Source organism: Merops nubicus, unplaced genomic scaffold, assembly GCF_000691845.1.
Source record: "Merops nubicus isolate BGI_N331 unplaced genomic scaffold, ASM69184v1 scaffold20554, whole genome shotgun sequence".
Classification (NCBI taxonomy): domain Eukaryota; kingdom Metazoa; phylum Chordata; class Aves; order Coraciiformes; family Meropidae; genus Merops; species Merops nubicus.
The window spans coordinates 20,849-38,943 of NW_008605171.1; the positions used below are offsets into that span (position 1 = coordinate 20,849).

At 46.0% G+C, this 18,095-nt stretch overlaps 1 protein-coding gene across 1 annotated transcript in view; it reads left to right on the top strand.

Moving 5' to 3' along the window:
- Positions 1-10,428, top strand: part of LOC103771947 (lipoxygenase homology domain-containing protein 1-like) — a gene marked incomplete at its 5' end in the record, with an annotated part of 30,608 nt that extends 20,180 nt beyond the window's left edge. Inside the window, 4 exons of the mRNA XM_008939268.1 lie at positions 3,793-3,963; positions 5,105-5,243; positions 6,652-6,813; positions 9,948-10,428. Coding sequence (XP_008937516.1) covers positions 3,793-3,963; positions 5,105-5,243; positions 6,652-6,813; positions 9,948-10,428 — 953 coding nt within the window. The remainder of the gene's footprint in view (positions 1-3,792; positions 3,964-5,104; positions 5,244-6,651; positions 6,814-9,947) is intronic.
- Between the last annotated feature and the right edge of the window lie 7,667 nt (positions 10,429-18,095).

Genomic DNA, 18,095 nt, shown 5'->3' on the forward strand with positions numbered 1-18,095 from the left:
ATTGAGTAGTAGTTACAGTGATAGGGGATCTTCCACAAAGGCACAGTGGTTGCTAAACTACTTGAAAGACCAAGACCTGCATAATGAGGCAGATATGTTCTGTTTCTTCCCTTCTGTCCCAAAGCAGTAATAGAGACAAATGTAGTGTTCCTGGTTTGTACTGAGGTCACCACAGAAAAGCCCATGATACTTTCCAAGGCATTGATGTAACGGAGTTGCTCTTGAGCCCTTGTTCTCCTAGTACTGCTGGTTGAGGTGCCAGTGGGATGCAAAAAGATCTGTTCTGGCTCTTCTGCAAGCACCAGAAGCTGAGTGATGGAGCATCTATGGCTTTCACAGTGGATAAGGACCCACCATCTGACAGTATCCAGGGAAAAGGCTGATGAGCCATCACTGCAGAGATCCTCCAGCTTCTTTTGCATGGCCAAGGCTGTGTGAGCCCTGGACAGGAACATCCTCCAGCCTGCTACATCCACACTAGTTTTCTGCTTCCCTTCCTGTTTCACTGTTTGTCATTCCATAAACCCTCTTGTGCTGAGGATTTGATGCCTCTGGGGTTACCTCTGTATGGGATGTAGTTTCCTCTTGTTTCCTGGGTGCCATGGTGTCTCAGATCTCATTGATGTGCAAAGGCCAAGTAGGAACTGAAGGTGTAAACAGGTTAATAGCCTGAAACCAGGATTTCATGACCTGAAAAGTTGTTCTGCACACACAGGTTCTTCCCCTTTCACAGATGTGCTCCCCAGCACACAGAGGTAGCTCAGCAGAGGGAAAGTCTTCACATTTAGAATCTGTGCATTGCTAGACCCTGTGGATTTTTTTTCCAGAAAAGAAAAAAATTAAACTAAAAGAGATTAAAAGAAAATAAAAGCATCTTTCCCCAGTCTGAAACAAGAGAACAATACTTTGTCTGGTAAAGCAGAATAGTTTCTTCAACCCTGAACCCATCCTTCTGCTTCCATATCAGCTTTTAAATAGGGGTTAGTGCTGTGGCAGTGGAACCCTTGATGAGACATCACTCCTGGCACCAGGGGACATGGACAGGGTGGGAAGATGTGCTGCTCTGAACATAACCAGTACAGCATTTACTTGGGTTTAATTATTTCTCATGAGAAATGAAAAACAATATAGGATACCTTTACATCTTCCAGGCCTTTTAATTTAATTTAAATTGCTAACCATCAGGAGGAAAACAGGAAAAAAGAAATGCCAATTATAGTGAAAGGGAAGAGAAATATTTCTTCTTTAAAGCAGGCAGGAGGATGTTTTGGAGCAGTAGCATAATTTTTCTAAGAGTGACCAGCCAGCTCCTTGATTTGAGACACACTTGCCCTGAAAGAGACACCCTGTTGGCAATAGTTTTTCAGTGTCGAACCCCTGACAGAGCCCAGAGCTTGCTCTTCAAATAGCCCAGAGCCAGTAAATCCATCTTCTGCAGGGAACACACACACAAAAAGCTGTAGTTTGTGTTTGCTTTGCCCTCAGCTCCAACATGTACTGGAGACCCAGCTCTGGCCCATCTCTCCCTGTGATGAAAGAGCAGAGTTTTTGTTGCAGCTCTCCTGGTGAGCAGCTGCTGGGACCAGGCTGGAGAAGGGGGAGGAGGGTATGTGCATCTCATTCAGTCTCTTTCCTGATCCCACTGCTTAGTGCTGATCCTACCCCAGTCATGCTGTTCAGTGCTGGCAACAGGACTAAGATCACCAATTTATTCTATTCTGGTCTGTAGTCATTGATCTTTCTCACTGGAGAGGGATAGGATGTTTTCTTCCTTTCATCCTGTACTGTTTTAACTAAAGTTTTGATGGAAGTGGAGCAGCCTCCTGAATATGCTGCAGAGATACTCATTCAACTTAAATAAAAATAAGCCTGCCAAAAAAGATGAACAGCTGACACTGCCAACATGTTTAGAATAAATTTCCAAATATCTCCAAAGAGAAAGTTGCTTGGGGAACTTCATAAGATCTGCTCAGGAGGAGTAAACTGGTGAGGATCTGCAAGGGTACTGCATGCCAGCCCACCTCAAAAACCCCACTTGATATCTTTGCCTTGCTGTTGCTGGTCCCTGCAGGAGGCCTTGCATGTTTGGGTGGTGCATCCAGCTCCCCTGGCACGTGACACCATCCTCCCAGTTCAAGAGAGACAAGGACATACTGGAGAGACCTCAGTGAAGGGCCACAAATAAGGAACTGGAGCATCTATTGTATGAGGAGAGGCTGATAGAGCATGGGTCAGCTTGGAGAAGGCAAGGCTCAGGGAGATTTTGCCAATGTGTAAGAGTATCTGATGTGGGGAGTACAGAAGGTGGAGCCAGACCCTTCTCACCAGTGCCTGGTGACAGGACAAGAGGTGATGGGCACAAACCAAAATAAAGGAAATTCCATTTAAATATAAGAAAAATGCTCTTTATGACCTCTGCACAGGTAATCAAACACAACCAGAGAGGCTGTGGAGTCCCCATCCCTGGAGATATTCAAAACCTGACTGGACACACCCCTGAGAGAGCCTTAGCTGAGCTTGTTCTGACCAGCAGGCTGGACTAGACATTCTCCAGAGGTCACTCCCATCCACAATCAGTCTGCAGTTCTGCATCCCTGAAATTTAAGGGGCAAATGGTGTCTTTGGTTGAGGTCTGCGCTTTCTAGTAGGTAATTTCCTAGCCTGAAGAAGGTTCAGGAAGACAAAGCAGAAAACAGGAATGGCTGTGAGAACTGCCAACACATGGTGTGGAGGATCACAGCCCACAGGAGCAGAGTGATTTGTTGGAATAACTCAGAAAGGTGACTTCATTTTCTTTTGAGGTCTAAAGGTTAGTATTTGCAAACTAAGGAAGCGAGGAAACGGCAGTGAGTTCTTGGAAGAGCAAGAGCTCTTTAATGTCTCTGGGATGTAAATAATAAGTCAGCAGTGATCTCTCATCATGAAAATAACCTTTTTTTGTTTGACTAATAACAGGACTTGTAAGTAGAATTGTCAGAACGTCCCATCCCTCCAAGCTCAAGAAGGACTGCTTCTACTTTGACAAAGAAAACAGGAAAATGTTCCCAAATGCCCTTTTCTTCATTTTCAAGTTGCTTTTCTACTGGAGAAAAAAAAAAAATAAAAGGAAGCAGAAAACTAAAAAGGAGCTATGACTTGTCAGAAGGCCTCAGGGCAGAACTTAGGTGATGAGGTGGTCCCTGATGGAACATGCATCACTTTAGTCTGCCCAGTTTTCAGGTCCAGCCACAACATCAGTGAATTCTCCCTGGTTGCTTGGCAAAGTCAAGCTAGCAGGGGTAATTTCCTTGACTGTCATAGCTGGTAGAGTCCAAGGAACAAGTTCTAATTCACTTTCTGACTTTCAAATGCAAATATGAAGGGTTTGGGGGTAATTCTGGCCAAAAAGAAAGACAATAACCCCTACAGCTTGTGGCCAGGTAACACTCCTCAAAGGCAAAGAGACCACCATGAACCATGCAGAGACTACTATGGCTTTTTTAATATCTACCAGCATGTGTGGTGGAGTGGTGGGGGTTGCATCTTTCTTTTGGCTTTAGGATGTTTCTGTTAAAATGGAAGGAAGAACCAGCAGCAGTTTCTGTGACAGAAGCTTCTCTAATAACTTTTGCCCACAGTCCCTCTGGCTTCCAGGAGATTTCATGCTTCTGGCTCTGGCAAACAGTTCTACAAGGCCCTGATTTCCCTGGTGCTTTGTAAGGGTTTGCCATCCCTAAGTAGTGCTTCTTCCTGGGATGGTGCCTATGCTTTTATTTTGGGGTTTTTGTTTTGTTTTGTTTTGTTTTTTACTAGGAATTGCACCAGGTTGGCACTTGGAATATATTGATGTGACAGACTCTGCCATGGACAAGACATTTCGCTTCCAGTGTGATCGCTGGCTGGCTAAAGGTGAAGATGATGGGCAGCTCATAAGGGAACTGGCTTGTGCCAATAATGATATCCTGGAACTGAAGGAGAGAACTGGTAAGTTTAGAGTTGGCTCGTGTCATTCACTGAGGGACTTCAGAGGCCATAGGACCACATCTCCTGCAAGATGCTCCACTAAGGGTTCCCATGCAATAAGCATTTGTAGTTGCAGGCATCAAAGGCTGGGTTATTTAAGATACTCTTCAGTTCAAAAGTGCAATGCTGTGATGAGAAAGAAACCAATCAGGATTTATGAGGAAGAAAAAGATCTCATTCTGGGTTGAAATCTGAGGGACCTCTCTGCAGCAGCTCAATCCAGCAGTAAGCCATAAGGACACATGGTTATGGTCTCATTAGAAATAATGGGCTTGAGTCTTTGAGGTGGAAAATAAATTCAATCCTTAAAGCTTTGTAAGTAACATTGCTCCGGCTTCCTTCTTAACATGTTCTAGGCTACTAGCTCAAATGTCCCAGCTGAACATGACAGCTGAGCTTAACACCCCATAACCCTGGGTCTGCTCTGGGTAATTCCACTGAGCCTGAGGTAATTCCACTGAGTCTGAGGTAATTACACTAATGTCTAATGTGGTGAGCGAGCAAGTGAGGAAGAGTTACTTAACCTCACTGATAATATGCAAAATGCATCTCAAAAACTCCTGCACTGCAGTGCTCTTCTTCTGGAGAGTCCTGGAGAGACAATAATGACATTACTTCAGTGTGATTTCACTCTGCCCCTGCAAAAAAAATCAGCCTTGAGATTGTCATTTTGGGTTCTCACATGCCACCTCAGCATCTGAACGTATCCTCTTGGGTACGTGGATATCCTCACAGTCCCTGTTAGGAATGGTGGCTCAAAAAGCTGTAGTATTCAGTCTGTGTTAAAAAAAAGGAGTGTTTAGCACCGCAGGCAGCTGGACACAGCTTGTTCAAGAGCAGCTCCATCTACCCTTGCTAGCTGACTGAGCAGTGCTCACATTTCCCACATACCTTATCCCTGCATGAAATCCAAAGCATGTAGGAGTCAAAAGTCCCACAGATTTCAGTGTAGCTCCATCCTTATTTTGCAAATGCTTTCTTGTATGCTGTGATAAATATTAGGCAGAGAGTTTTTAAGCAAAGTGACAGCCAAATGAAGAGATCTTTCTGGCCATCTGCTCTCCCTTTTCTGTTTAACGTGTGTGTTAATTATGCTTTAAAGCCTATGAGATTGTCACAGTAACAAGCGACAGAGAGGATGCAGAAACAAAGGAAAACATCTGGATCATCTTAGAAGGAAAGATGGGCCGCTCGAAAGAATTCCTTATGGAAAACTCCTCCAAGAAAAGGAGATTTGAAAGGTAGTGGGGCAGAATGGTGGGCTAGAGGGATTCCCCACAAGCTGTGTGTCTTCCACAAATGCCACCTCTTCTCCAGGATGGATTATAGAGCTGCATTTATGTCATGCTGTTTCTCATCCCCACTCCAAAAAGCCTAGTGGCTTCCCACCTGGAGTAAATGGAAGTTGTAAAATCAGTTTCTGATGCGCAGGTTTAAAAATTACAAGAAAAAGGCATTTGGTAGAAGGAAATATAGATGATGCATGCATGTGTGTGTGTGTCCTTGTGTATTAGCACATACCGATGGGCTTCTGGCCAGCCCCCGGGGAGGCTGTGTATTTTTGAGCTGGGAGGAGCAGAAGGAAGCTGGAGGTGTTTTTAGTTCCTCTCACAGCATCTCACTGGCAGTGGGGATCAGAGAGAAAATAAAAATACTTGGAGGCTAAATGTTGTCGCTGCTGCTCAGATTTGACTTTCCAGATGAATCTGGGGAGGAAGGTTGAGAGGTCACTGTCGCGTGAGGGAAGTCGAGTATCAGCCTTGCGAACAGATGAGCAGGAGGTGCATCTCTGTAACGTGGGGCAGAGGCATTCTTCCATGGGGGACCAAAGTCCTCCAGATGTGAGGTGGGTTTCCTGCTTTCTTTAAGGTCACGGCATGCCCTTAGGAGACAGGAATCTCTCCAAAGCCATGGACACTGCCGATGTTCTGTTGCTTTGAAGGGAGGGAAGCTTTATCTTGTGGTTCTGTAAAGGAAGGTGGAAGTACAGGTGATGTGGGCTCTGGGATTTCACGTGAAAATTGGGAGGAGGTTCCTCCTGACCTTAAGCTGAAGGTGTCTAGGGTGGAGTTAAAGACATCACTCTCCAAAGCATTAGTCACAGTCCATCCTTGGAGGCAGGCTGGAATAAGGACCAGTCCAAGGAGACAAACCTAACAGAATATGTGGGGGACATGACAGGGAGACAGCCAAGGGTTTGACAGAGACCTGTTGTTTCTCCAAACTGTTTTCAAGATGAGCTTCAGGAAGAGTGGCTGAAATAGCAAATTTTAAATGGCTGTGGTGAGTAGATATGTAACAGATACGGTATCTGTCAAGGATGAATGAATAAGTGCCGGAGGGGAAATTAGTCATTCTTTAGCTTTATCTGTAATGAGGCAAATTGATTTCGTATGTGGAACAGCTCAAGTTTGTCCTGGAAAGTCCTAGTGGCAACAATTTAAAGTGTCACTGATAATCAGAGAAAATACTGAACTTATAATGGAAATTATACTTTGTGTTGAATGATTGTAGGTTAAATCAAATGACTTTAAATGAAGGCTTATCTTTTATCTTCTGCAGTCATGTGCAAATCACTTAATGCCCGTACGAGACAAGTTACTGCCAGCCTTCAAGATACTAACTCAAACTCCTCCCTGTTTCCTGTAGGGGAGCAACAGACACATTTCAGTTCTCTTCAAAGAACGTTGGTGATATTGCAGCCATCTGTGTTGGTCACTGTCCAAAAGATGGGAAGAAGTCATCTGCAAAAGCTGATGTCTTCTGGCATGTCCAAGAGATCATCGTAACGGAGATGGAGCTTTGCAACAAGTAAGTGTCTTCTCATCTTCAAGGAGCCTCTCTGGGAGGGCATGGAGAAGCTGAGCAGCTCTGAATGCATCCTCCTGAAGCATTTCAGATCCAAGAAACAGCAGAAAGTCTTAGCCAATCTTAATCCCTTCCTGAAAGCTGAGGACAAGCTGCTTGGTGTGTCAGGTACAGAACGTCCCTGCCTGACTTGCCTGTGTGATTTCTGAGCTGTTAGACAGAGCATTTGCATGAGCAGATACGTTTATAAACAACTTGGCTTGGGTGAATCTTGCAGCTATGACAAATCAGTGTCTTAGCTTGTGGAAAATACTTAGACTGGCTGAAATTTGAAGGGTTTGGAAGATGCTCTGCACAGACTCACCTTTAGGTAAGTCTTGTAAATAGATCCTAGGAAAAAGTTGAGAATAGGACAAAACCTGAACCTCTGATCCAGACCAGTTTGGACGAGAGGTCCTCATCTCAAATGGTCAAGAAATGGTCCAAAAGGTCCACTAGAAACATTATAGTTGTGCAGCTCAGCTATTCTGATCTGAATATGACCAAAATCTGCCATGGTTGAAAAATGAACATATCTGGAGAGCCCTGAGCATGTCAGGTCCTACATTCTTTGGCCTGAGCCCCATCTTTGGAGGGGGTGATGTTCACAACGCAGGGAGCAGAGACTACAGGGATTAAGCAGGAGCCAGAGAAGATCATCCATCTGCAGAACAAACTGCTCTTCAGAGAAAATATCCACAATGTTAATTGCAGATTTCTTTTCCTCTCCATGATATTTCCATTGCTGCTAAAGAATTTGAGGAGCTTTTTCCAACTGAGACAATTGAGTGTTTAAGAAGAAATCCTTGAAGTGGTTTAGTGGTTTTTTTTTTTTTAGAAGCTAAGAGTCTCTCCTAGCAAATTAATCAGCCAGCACAAGAGTCACAATAATATTTGCTGAATGAAAACTCAGTCAATTGCATACTAAAACACATTCTTTTCTCCTGGAGGGGGAAAACCTGGAATGCTTGAAGTCCAGCTGTGCAATCAAATCCATGCACTAAACTCATTGGGAGCGTGTTGAAACTGCTGAAACAATGTGTTTTGAAGGGGCCAAAGACCTTCTTATAAAGCCTTAAGGTTTTTTTAAGTTGTTTTAAATTGAAGAGGGCAGTCAGGAGATGCTGGTGAAGCCTGCAGCCTGTCACTGCACTGAAGCAGGGCTCCAGCTCTGCAGATGCAGCACTTCACAGTGCTGTTCGATCAGCTGGAGCAGATGGTGAGACTCTTGCTCCAGGTATTCCTGATACCAAACATCAAAAAGAACCCCACCTAATCAAGCCCAAGACCAAATTAAAAGAATTATGAGTTTGCTGCAGCAGTAGTTTTGAGTTATACTGAGATTTTTGCCTTTTAGTAGTAGATTTTAATATATGGAAGGGCTGTATTCAGAACATTTCTTGCAAACCCCAGGGCTAGAAAGGTCATCTTGTTTTCTTCTTACCCCTCATGGAGACTGGTCTGATCCATTATAACTCCAGACCATAAATTATTAGGTAGCCCAGGAAATAAAACTGCAGCATCAGGCAACCCCTCCATCCCCCTTCCCATGAAGTTTTTCTGTCCCTGAGCCTAAAATATTGCTCCCACCGTGATTTCTCTTTACAAAGACTCTTTCCAGAGAGAGGAGTGCTTAACTTTGGCTGTGGAAAATGTCAAAATTGTTGGAAGTGCTTAAGAAGCCCAGCACTGCTGGAAGTGCAGTAACCCTTCCTCCAGGTGCTTCTTTCACACACACGGGTTGCAATCCTCCAGGAGGACCGATGCAGTTTGGTGAGGGGGGAGGAGAGGGGGAAAAAAAGTCATTTGGAAATGATCTGCATCATTGGAAATGAAATACATCATTAAAAGCAGAGAGAGATCCAGCCTCTGGCCGGGTGCCAGGTATTGGGTAATTTATGGACGTGCTGTGCTCCCTGCACATCACCAGAGGCAGCACTGCAGAGCCAGAGCCTTTCAGCATCTGGTACACATCAGCTCTGTGCTCGGTGCCTTTTTTTTATAGAATCATAGAATCGTTAAGGTTGGGAATTACCTTTAAGATCATTGAGAACAACCATTCCCCATCCCTGCCAGGTCCCCACTGCCCTGTGTCCCTCACACCACATCTCCACGGCTTGGAAACCCCTCCAGGGGTGGGGACTCCACCACTGCCCTGGGCAGCTTGGGCTGCTTTTGTGCACAGAAGATGAAATTTTAACCTTACACTCTTGATAGAGTGTTTCATGGGGGCTTCGTGTGCTTGGAGGTGAAGAAAACATCATCCAGGTGTAGATTTTTGCAAAGGTGTAAATTATGGAGGTGGACTTGGCACGTGACTTGGTGGCTGTGGGGACACTGCCATGGAGCTGCAGGTGAGCTCTCCCCTGGGGCCAACCATGCTTGAGCCAACTCCCCTCTCCCACATCCCCCTGGTATCCATCTCCAAACCCCAGTGGGATGAGGCTAGTGCCAGACAGCCAGTTTTGCCCAAGGGAGAAGGAGATGGAAGTTTGTCTCTTGTCTCACGTATCAAGTGATGGGACAGGAGGAAACAGCCTGAAGTTGTGCCACGGGAGGGAAAGGTTGGATATAAGGAAAAATTTCACCTGCTAAGGATACGCTGGGCGGTCTGGAGGAGGAAAGGGAGGGGCTTAAAACTTCTCCTCCCATCTTTCCCATCCCCTTTTCCTAGTTTCTAGCCCAACCTTAACCATCCCATCAGTGAGGGTAGTCGCTGATCTCCCTGTGCTCAGACCAGTCACACTCAGCACTGCTGGGCTGTGTTAGCTGTGGGGCCTATTGCTCGTCCTGCCTCAGTGGATCTGTAAATGGACGTGCCATTGCACAGGCAAAGGGGTGACAAGTGCCCCACACCAGCCCTGCCACGTGCAAGGTGCCTGTGACTGCCCAGGAAGACGCTGAGCTTCCCAGCTGCAGTTGCAAAGCCCAATCACAGTTGACTTTCTGGAGAGAAACTCTAGTGCTCACACATATGTGGAAAAGTACTGAAAAAGTGTTAATATTGGGCAATTTACTAGCACGCCCAGACCATAACGTTTGTAAAATTGTCTTTAATTGGCCATACTATTAACGAGCTGCTGACCTTCCTTCACCAGATACTTCTTCAGGTGCAATGTGAAAATCCCTTTGCGCTACAAGAGACGGGACTACAAAGTCTTTGAGTGTGCCAAGGTCATCGAGAGCTTTGCCAGCAAAGCCCGGAGCTTGGTGCCAGTCAAATACGAGACCATTGTGGTCACAGGCTTTGAAAAGGGTGCGGGGACCGACGCCAACGTGTTCATCACCATCTTTGGGTTGAATGGGGACTCGGGAAAGAGGGCGCTGAAGCAGAAGTTCCGGAACCTCTTCGAGCGGGGCAAAACCAACAGGTTTTACCTGGAAACGTTGGACATGGGGGAGCTGAGGAAAGTCCGGATTGAGCATGACAACAGCGGTCTGGCGCCAGGCTGGCTGGTGGAGAGGGTGGAGATCACCAACTCGGCGACCGGCGTGACCACCATCTTTCCCTGCGGGAAGTGGCTGGATGAAAACCGAGGCGATGGGTTGATCTGGAGGGAGCTTTTTCCTAGGTACTGAGGAGGGTTTTGGTCCCTTCTGCATGCATGTTTTACATGGCATTTCACTTTTTAAAACTCTGCCTTTTGTATGGAGAGATTTTTGGTAGCAAGATGTTCTTCCGGGGTTAACATTTTGTAAAAGCTGTATTGCTTTTTTTTAAAGCACCTATAAAACGGTGAATGAAATAAAATTGTTTCTTAAGTATGATTAAAAGCCACAATGAGCAAGGCCATGAAGTGTCATTTAACAGCTCAAATGGCATCTTCTGCCCTGCCTGGGCTGGGAAAGCCCATGGGCCTCCAGCACTGGTGGGTCACCCCTTTAGGTGACTAAAGAGAATAAGACAATTGAGAAAATATATTTAAGACAATTGAGTTTGGAGATTCCCATTTTCCCCACTTCTGGCAACAGTGAACACTGCATGTCCAGACACTGACACACACACCTCCAGAAGGCACCACAACAAAAGCAGTGGGCACAGCAGAGCTTTCTGCAGGGAGGTTGGGAAGAACCCATTATCCATCCATCCATGACCCAAGGGATGGGGTCTGGGTGGTGTTTTCCCTCTGTGGGCTTTCCCTGCACAATCCAGACCCAGCTCTTGGAGTGAATTTGGCCGGGTCTGCCCAAAGCTGAGACCTACAGTTACAGGAGGCAGAGCAAAAGACTTCCCAGACAATCAATCCCACTGCAAGGAAGCTGTGCTAAGTATATCCAAAGCTGTCTCAGGATAATCTTACCCTATATGGGCTGAATACTAACTCTGTTTCAGAGCAGCTGCCACTCATTTTGTGGGTTTTTTTGATTTTTTTTTTTTTTTTCCTTTTAATATGGATTCCTGCCTTGATTTTTTCTGTAGTGGGGAAGGGATTTCCTGGCTGCAGTAAAGGCCAGTGCTCCTGTAGATGAGCTCTTCCCTGCTACTTGAATCTCTACAGGTACCAACAAGGAAATCTGTTTACAAATCCTTACTTCTGGAGCCCAGGACACATCCTTAGGAGGAGAGAAAGGCTGATGTCTGAGCCACCATGAGAAGACAGCCTTCCTCCTGGCCCACCTGTGTCCTAGGAGAAAGGTTGTTCCCCCTCCTAGAAGCTTTTTTCAAAGAGTCATAGCATGGTTTGGGTTGGAAGGGATCTTAAAGTTCATAAAGACACACTGCAATAGTTCTGGAGCAGAGCAAGTTACTTATTTGAGCCCCATGACCAACCTGATCAATGATCAACTGCTCAGTGTTGGGAACAATGACTTTTTGGCCTTTACTGGCTGTATTCTCCCTCCTCACTGCAGACCGGTGCTACCAAGCTCTGAGCAAGGACTGAGCCAGGGGCTGGGAGCTTAGAGGAGAAGCAGAGCAGACCTCAGGAGAGCTGAAGGTGGGTGCTAGGGTCAGCAGGCATCTTGCATCCCTGGGACCCTGCTGGGGTGGGGCTCAGGCTCCCCAGCCAGCCACGAGGTCCCACGAGCAGAGCTTCACCCGTTCAGTGTCACTGGAAAGCAGCAGTTCCCCAGTGGGTGTTTTGAAACAATAAACAGGCTTTTGATCTCTCTGCTTTCCCTCCCACCCTAGTCTAGCAGAGCTATGAAAAAAAAACCCTCCCTGCCAATAGACTTGTCCCATTTTCAGACAAATGTGTGTTGCAGTGAAATAGGATATTTTCCAATTAAAATGCTGTAGTCCCAGCATTTCCAGTTCACCCCAGTCAGCATCCACTTCACTTGGAAAGGCCAGAGATGCTGGTTTTAGAGCACCTCTGCATCTCAGCAGCTTAACTCCTGCCAGCTCCTGAGCAAACTCAACAAGATGCATATGGGACCTGTCCTGCTCCATGTTTCCAGGCCTTGGGAGCAGCGAGGCAGCTCCTGATCCACACACCATCCCTGTGTGAGACAAGGAGGAAAGAGAAATGCATATCCTCTGTATGAGATGTGCTCACACCTGGGAGCAGTTGTATGTAGTAAGTGGCTACAGCCATGGATTGAGGTCGTGTTGGGGCAGGAATGAACACCTTCATGGTCATCAAAACACTGTGTAGGTGAGAGATGGGATTGCAGATACCCGAGTTGCCACCAAAACCACCTCCCATCCCTGGACAGGCATGTTCAACACAAAAACTGTGATGACCCTCAGGCAATGCTATCCTAAAAAGGGCCAGGGGAGTGGAGTGGGTTGATAGGGAATCATAAACCTCACTGCCTCCCAGGAAGACAACCTTGGCAAAGCATGAAAAAAACTCTGCTTTTTTCTTCCAAACACTTCAAAAATGCCCCTTGTTTGTGCAAAACTCAACTCCACCCTTGCTCTGGGGAGCTGTACTGTTGCTACAACAACTAATGCTACAAAAGTAATAAGGCAAGAGTGGACTTTTTCCAGTGGCTGGATTTGCTTCTAAGCTGCTAAAACCAACATGTTCTTGGCTGAGGAGAGAACTGGGGAGGAGAAAAGCCCAACTTGACCTAGTGCTGCACCTTTTGCAGGGCTCAGGCAATCTCTGCTGCTGGGGCAGAGCTTCCCAACACTGCATGTTGGGCAGATGCACAACTCCTCCTCCCCCTCCCACCCTTTTTTTATTTTATTTATCCTTATTTCTTAATTGATGGGATTTTAATGCACATCCTTCATACAAAAATATTAGTATAGATGAGAAGTGAGAGCAAAGGACAAGTATGGTGGCACTCAGCAGGAGCCTGCAAAACCAGGGTGTTCCACCATCTCTGTGGTCCCCATCAGTTTGGAAGCCTGAAGAAGTGCAGTGTTTAGAAAAAAAAAAACAAAGCCTTGAGGGCCTCCCATTGGCAGCCATTTTAAATTTAATTTAAAAAAAAAAAGTTAATTACTATAATAAATATCCATTATTAATTTAATTTTAAGTTAAAAATTAAATGGCTTCTTTCATGAAAGTGTTGGCAGTGAAAAGAAGTATAATGAAGGGTCCCTTGAAGTGTTGGGTGTTAAGAGGGACTACATTGCTTTCTGCAGGACACAAGAGAATTATTTTAAAATCTCTGTGAAATTGTGAAGCATTTTTGGTAGCATCATGTGCCTACAGCAGCCTTACATGCATGATGACTGAGTGCTGTGAAGGACCTGTCGTATAATCTCCCTTGCCCCATCGTTATGTGTAAAGGTCCATTTTGACATAGAAAAAAGATCCATTTTAAAAAAATATATTCCCTGACGGGGCTGTACAGCTCTGAGCTGCAGCCTGCGGGCCAGCTGAAGATTGAGACACTACAAAACACAAACAAAGGCTCAGCTTGCTGATCCTGGGCAGCTGCTGTGAGGGCAGATGCTCGCTGTGAATAAAGATATCGCATCTTGGCCGGTACTGTTACACCTGAATGAGCACAACCCTTTCCCTCCCCAGCACACCCACTGGTTACTGCTCACCGTGCTTGGCAGGGCTGTTATCAGATCAAGCTGCTGTGTTGTGTTTGATGCAGCAGCTTTGAAGCCAAACCAATTGCCATCTCCTGCAACTCTATCCGCACCGTTCCTCTTTCAAAGGACGTAAGCGAGGGCTCAGTGAGCAACTGAGATTTTTCCCCAGCTGGACGAGCAGGTCGTTTTTAACCTGTTTTCTGAATTTCTAAAAGCTTCCTGTGATGGGAGCTTCGTGTTGCCTGAAAGGGGTGCATCCCTTACGCAGCCTTTGCTGGGTGCTGGAGGAGCCAGCAATTCCCTTCGGCTGCAGGAACCAAATCTTCAAGATCAGCAGCTGCCAGTCTCCAAGGATTATTTAGTCTGGTCACATAGTCAAAGCTGGGGACTGGTCTCAGGGTTTCTGTGTAAGGAGGAACAGCTGAACCTAGAGTGGGTAGGAGCAGAGACTGGCACCATTCACTGTGGGAAAAAATAAAAGTGGAAGGAGACCTATGAAATGAGCTGTGGAGGATGCAAGGTTGAATCATAGAATATTTTGGGTTGGAAGGGATCTTTAAAGGTCGTGTGGTGCAACCCCCCTGCAGGGAACAGGGACATCTGCAGCTAGAGCAGGGTGCTCAGAGCTCCATCCAACTTCACCTGGGATGGTGCCAGGGATGGGGCAGCGACCACCTCTCTGGGCAGCCTGGGCCAGGGGCTCAGCACCCTCAGTGTCAAACATTTCTTCCTCCTCTCTAGTCTGAATCTCCTCCTTTCAGTTTGACTGCCTTATCCCTCGTCCTGTCCCAACAGACCCTGCTCAAAAGTCCCTCCCCAGCATTTCTTCTAGGCCCTTTGAAGCCCTGGCAGCCCCAGCAGGTCTCCCCAGCTGGAGCCTTCTCCTCTCAGGCTGCCCCAGCCCAACTCTCTCCTGCTGGGCTCCCAGCAGAGGGGTTCCCCCCTCGGGGCATTGCTGGGGCTCCTCTGGCCCCGCTCCAGCAGGTCCGTTTCTTTCTTGCACTGAGAATGTTGGGTGCATGACCCACTGGATCCTCCAACAGGTAACAAAAAAGGTGTTTAGAGGGAAAACCCCCTTTACCAGGCAACTTCCAGCCTGGTCTTAGAAAGTGATTTTGGTACCTAATCACAAACCTGGTGCTACAGGACATCACACGTGGAGGTATGCCTGGCGTGGAGAGCCTCACCCTGCCTCTGCCTCGCCCTCATGCACCAGTAGCTGCTTCAAAGCAGCTGGGCAGAGTCTTTTATAACCCAGCAGCATCTCCTTTGCATGTCAGTGACAGAAGAGTGGACTTTGACCCGAAGAAAGAAGTGGTAAATAAAGACCAAGCGATTGCCCTGCCAGGTGACTTCCGTGTGGCACAGGTTTATAGTTAGCAATGCAGTTTGTTTTATTAGTTATAAATAAAGTACAAAAAATCCACCAAAAGTGAATCTAAGCATTTACACAATTTCTAATGTCTTTTCATTTCTTCAATGCACTATTGCTTTAATATTAATAATAAATATTTTTCTAGCTTTCTTCTATAAAATAGTCTATGTAGCAAAATGTTGCACAGCACAACAGAACAGCAGTAGGAGTACAAAAATGTGGGTGATCCTTTCACCGGCCTGGGTCATTAAAGGAGAGCTTTATTTTGTTCTTTTTCCTTGCTCCTGGTTTTACTTATCCCTTTTACAGTGTCTTTGTGAGGGGGAACAACCGACCCCCTGTCCCCACATGGCTCAAAACCACAGCTCCAGGCTACAGGGGAGGAGTGCTACAGAGCAGCAAGGAAATAAAAAACACAGACAGGTTTTAAACCCAGGGTAAGGCAAAGTCAAAAAAGCAGAGCAGCATCCTGAAGGGACAGAGATAAAAAAAAATAATAATTAAGGTAGAGTCATTTTGTGCCTTTCTAACCCAAAAGAGAATTGTATCCAAAGCCTTTTGGGGGAGATGGCTACTGGCTGAGTGCATGCATCAAACTCCACTTCTCTCCATACGTGGCCGAGCATCTGTGTTGAACAAGTGTAGTTATGGCTTAAAACTTAAAATACCATCAAAGAGGCTCAAGCAGTTGGTATCCAGGGGCCTTTTGGGAAGGGCAATGCGTTGTGAGAGCAGCACAGCCATGGCTGGGGATGGGGAGGGGGATGCTTGGCCACTGCTGCAGGAGCAGGGTGTCAGCTCCCTGGGGACAGGAGGGCTTTGGTGCATGTCCCAGCTCTGCAGTGGGTTAGAAAGCTTCAAGGTGAGGTTTCTCCCTCAACAAAACCATCTGGAAAGTTTTCAAGAGGAGAGATTCTGCTCTATGCCTGTTTTGCAGCTGGGTGATGGCCAACACTCGTGGCCAGGCGTTATAAATGGATCCCAAATCACTCCTGCCTCCATCCCAGCCCCTCTCAGCTAGACCAGGGGCCAACCCTTCTAAACTGCAACGAATCCCTTAGTTTTGTTGCCTCCCCTTAGTTTTGTGGCCTCCAAGCTCAGCCTCCATCAATTGCCCTCTCCATCCTCCCTGCAGCACCCAGCTGGGTGCATGCACAGAGGGTGGGAAGAGCCAGACCGAGCACAGACAGACCCCAAAATCAGACAAAGCCACCACCCCTGGGCTTCCTTCCTCAGCTTTTAAACCAATTTGCAGAGCTGTGCCCTAAATGCATGGATTTCCCAAAGCACAGCCTCGTAGTGAAGACCTGCTGGGTGTTACTGTGGGGTGACACAGGCAGCAAGAGCAGCAGCAATCACCAGTGGCACTGGGGACAGGGTGGGAGCAAGAACAGACCTAAAAGTTTTGGTTTTGGAGAGTGCCATGAATCATCTTCAATGCGCAAGGACGCAGGTGAAGGGACCACCAGAGTTTGATTATGAGTGCAAATAATATTCATATATATGTGCTAAACACAGTCACTATATTGCAGTTTTCCACTATGTCACAGCATACAGAATCAAAGGTTTGCATTTTTATGGAATGTATCCAAGGTAACAGCACCACAGTAATACAGTTTGTAATCACACACCCTGATTTTTTTCTCTTTTTTTTTTTTTTTTTTGACAAGATAAGCATTATCCCCCACATCCTATGTTTAATTTTTTATTTTATTTTTTTTTAAAGTACCGATGCATGCAAAGCATTCCATTCCCAGAAACAATGCAAAAATGAGGTAATAGGAGTAATAAAAAAAATTAGTATTAATTTCTAAATAAATAAATTATAATTAAAAATGAAAAAAAAAACCTATAAAAATAATTAAATAAGAACCCACGATATCTACAAGTTAGTCATAAATTATGATTGTTAAATATAAGGCATTTAAACTCACAAAACCCTGTAAACTATCAATGTTTTTGTTTTTTTTTTTTTTGTTCCTAGAGATTTATTTATTTTTTTTTGTCACTCGTTTTGTTTTGTTTTTTTTTTTTTTTAAACTCATTCTATTATCCCAACCTATTGGTACAAATTATTTAAACGCAAAGGAACCTGACACACGGATGCAACTCCAGACGCTGTAAATTCGCACGCACCTTGGGATCAGTCACTCACACGAGACCACGGGAGTTTGGTGCTTTTCTTCACCGAAGGGTTATTTTTTTTTTGTTGTTTTGTTTTGTTTTTTAAAAACTGTGCTTATTCATTAGGCAAATAGTAACACTTTCGCATAGGCTTTAAGAAAATGCGCGGCTCGGAAGCGCTCCTCGTTCCCTCCCCACCTGGCCAGGGTCCTAATCACCCTGTTCCTTCCCTTGCTTCATCCCCAGCTCATGTCTGGACAGACCAGACTGGCTTACAGTGTATTTTTAACAGCAAATCCTTGCTTGGCTTGTCTGTATTATTAGTAACACTAGCATTGTTTTTAACGCTGCTTCAATCTGCTGCTGCTGGAGCAAGTCTTGTAGGTATGGATGGGTCACTCTTTGACCCATGGACATCAGGGCTGGGACCACCACATCCCCCAAGAAGCCATCGTTTGTGCTGGGTGACAAATGTGTCATAGAATCACAGACTGGTTTGGGTTGGAAGGGACCTGTCAAGGTCATCTGGTTCAACACCCCCTGCACGGAGCAGGGACATCTGCAGCTAGAGCAGGGGGTTCAGAGCTCCATCCAACCTCACCTGGGATGGTGCCAGGGATGGGGCAGCGACCACCTCTCTGGGCAGCCTGGGACAGTGTTGCACCACCCTCAGCCTCAACAATTTATTTCTTGTATCTCCCTCACATGCCAACATGTGTCCCCCTCCACTCCCTCCTACCTGCACGAGCACAGCAAGAAAGGGGCTCCTACATCTCCACACCCTGTGGGGCTTCCCTCTTTCCC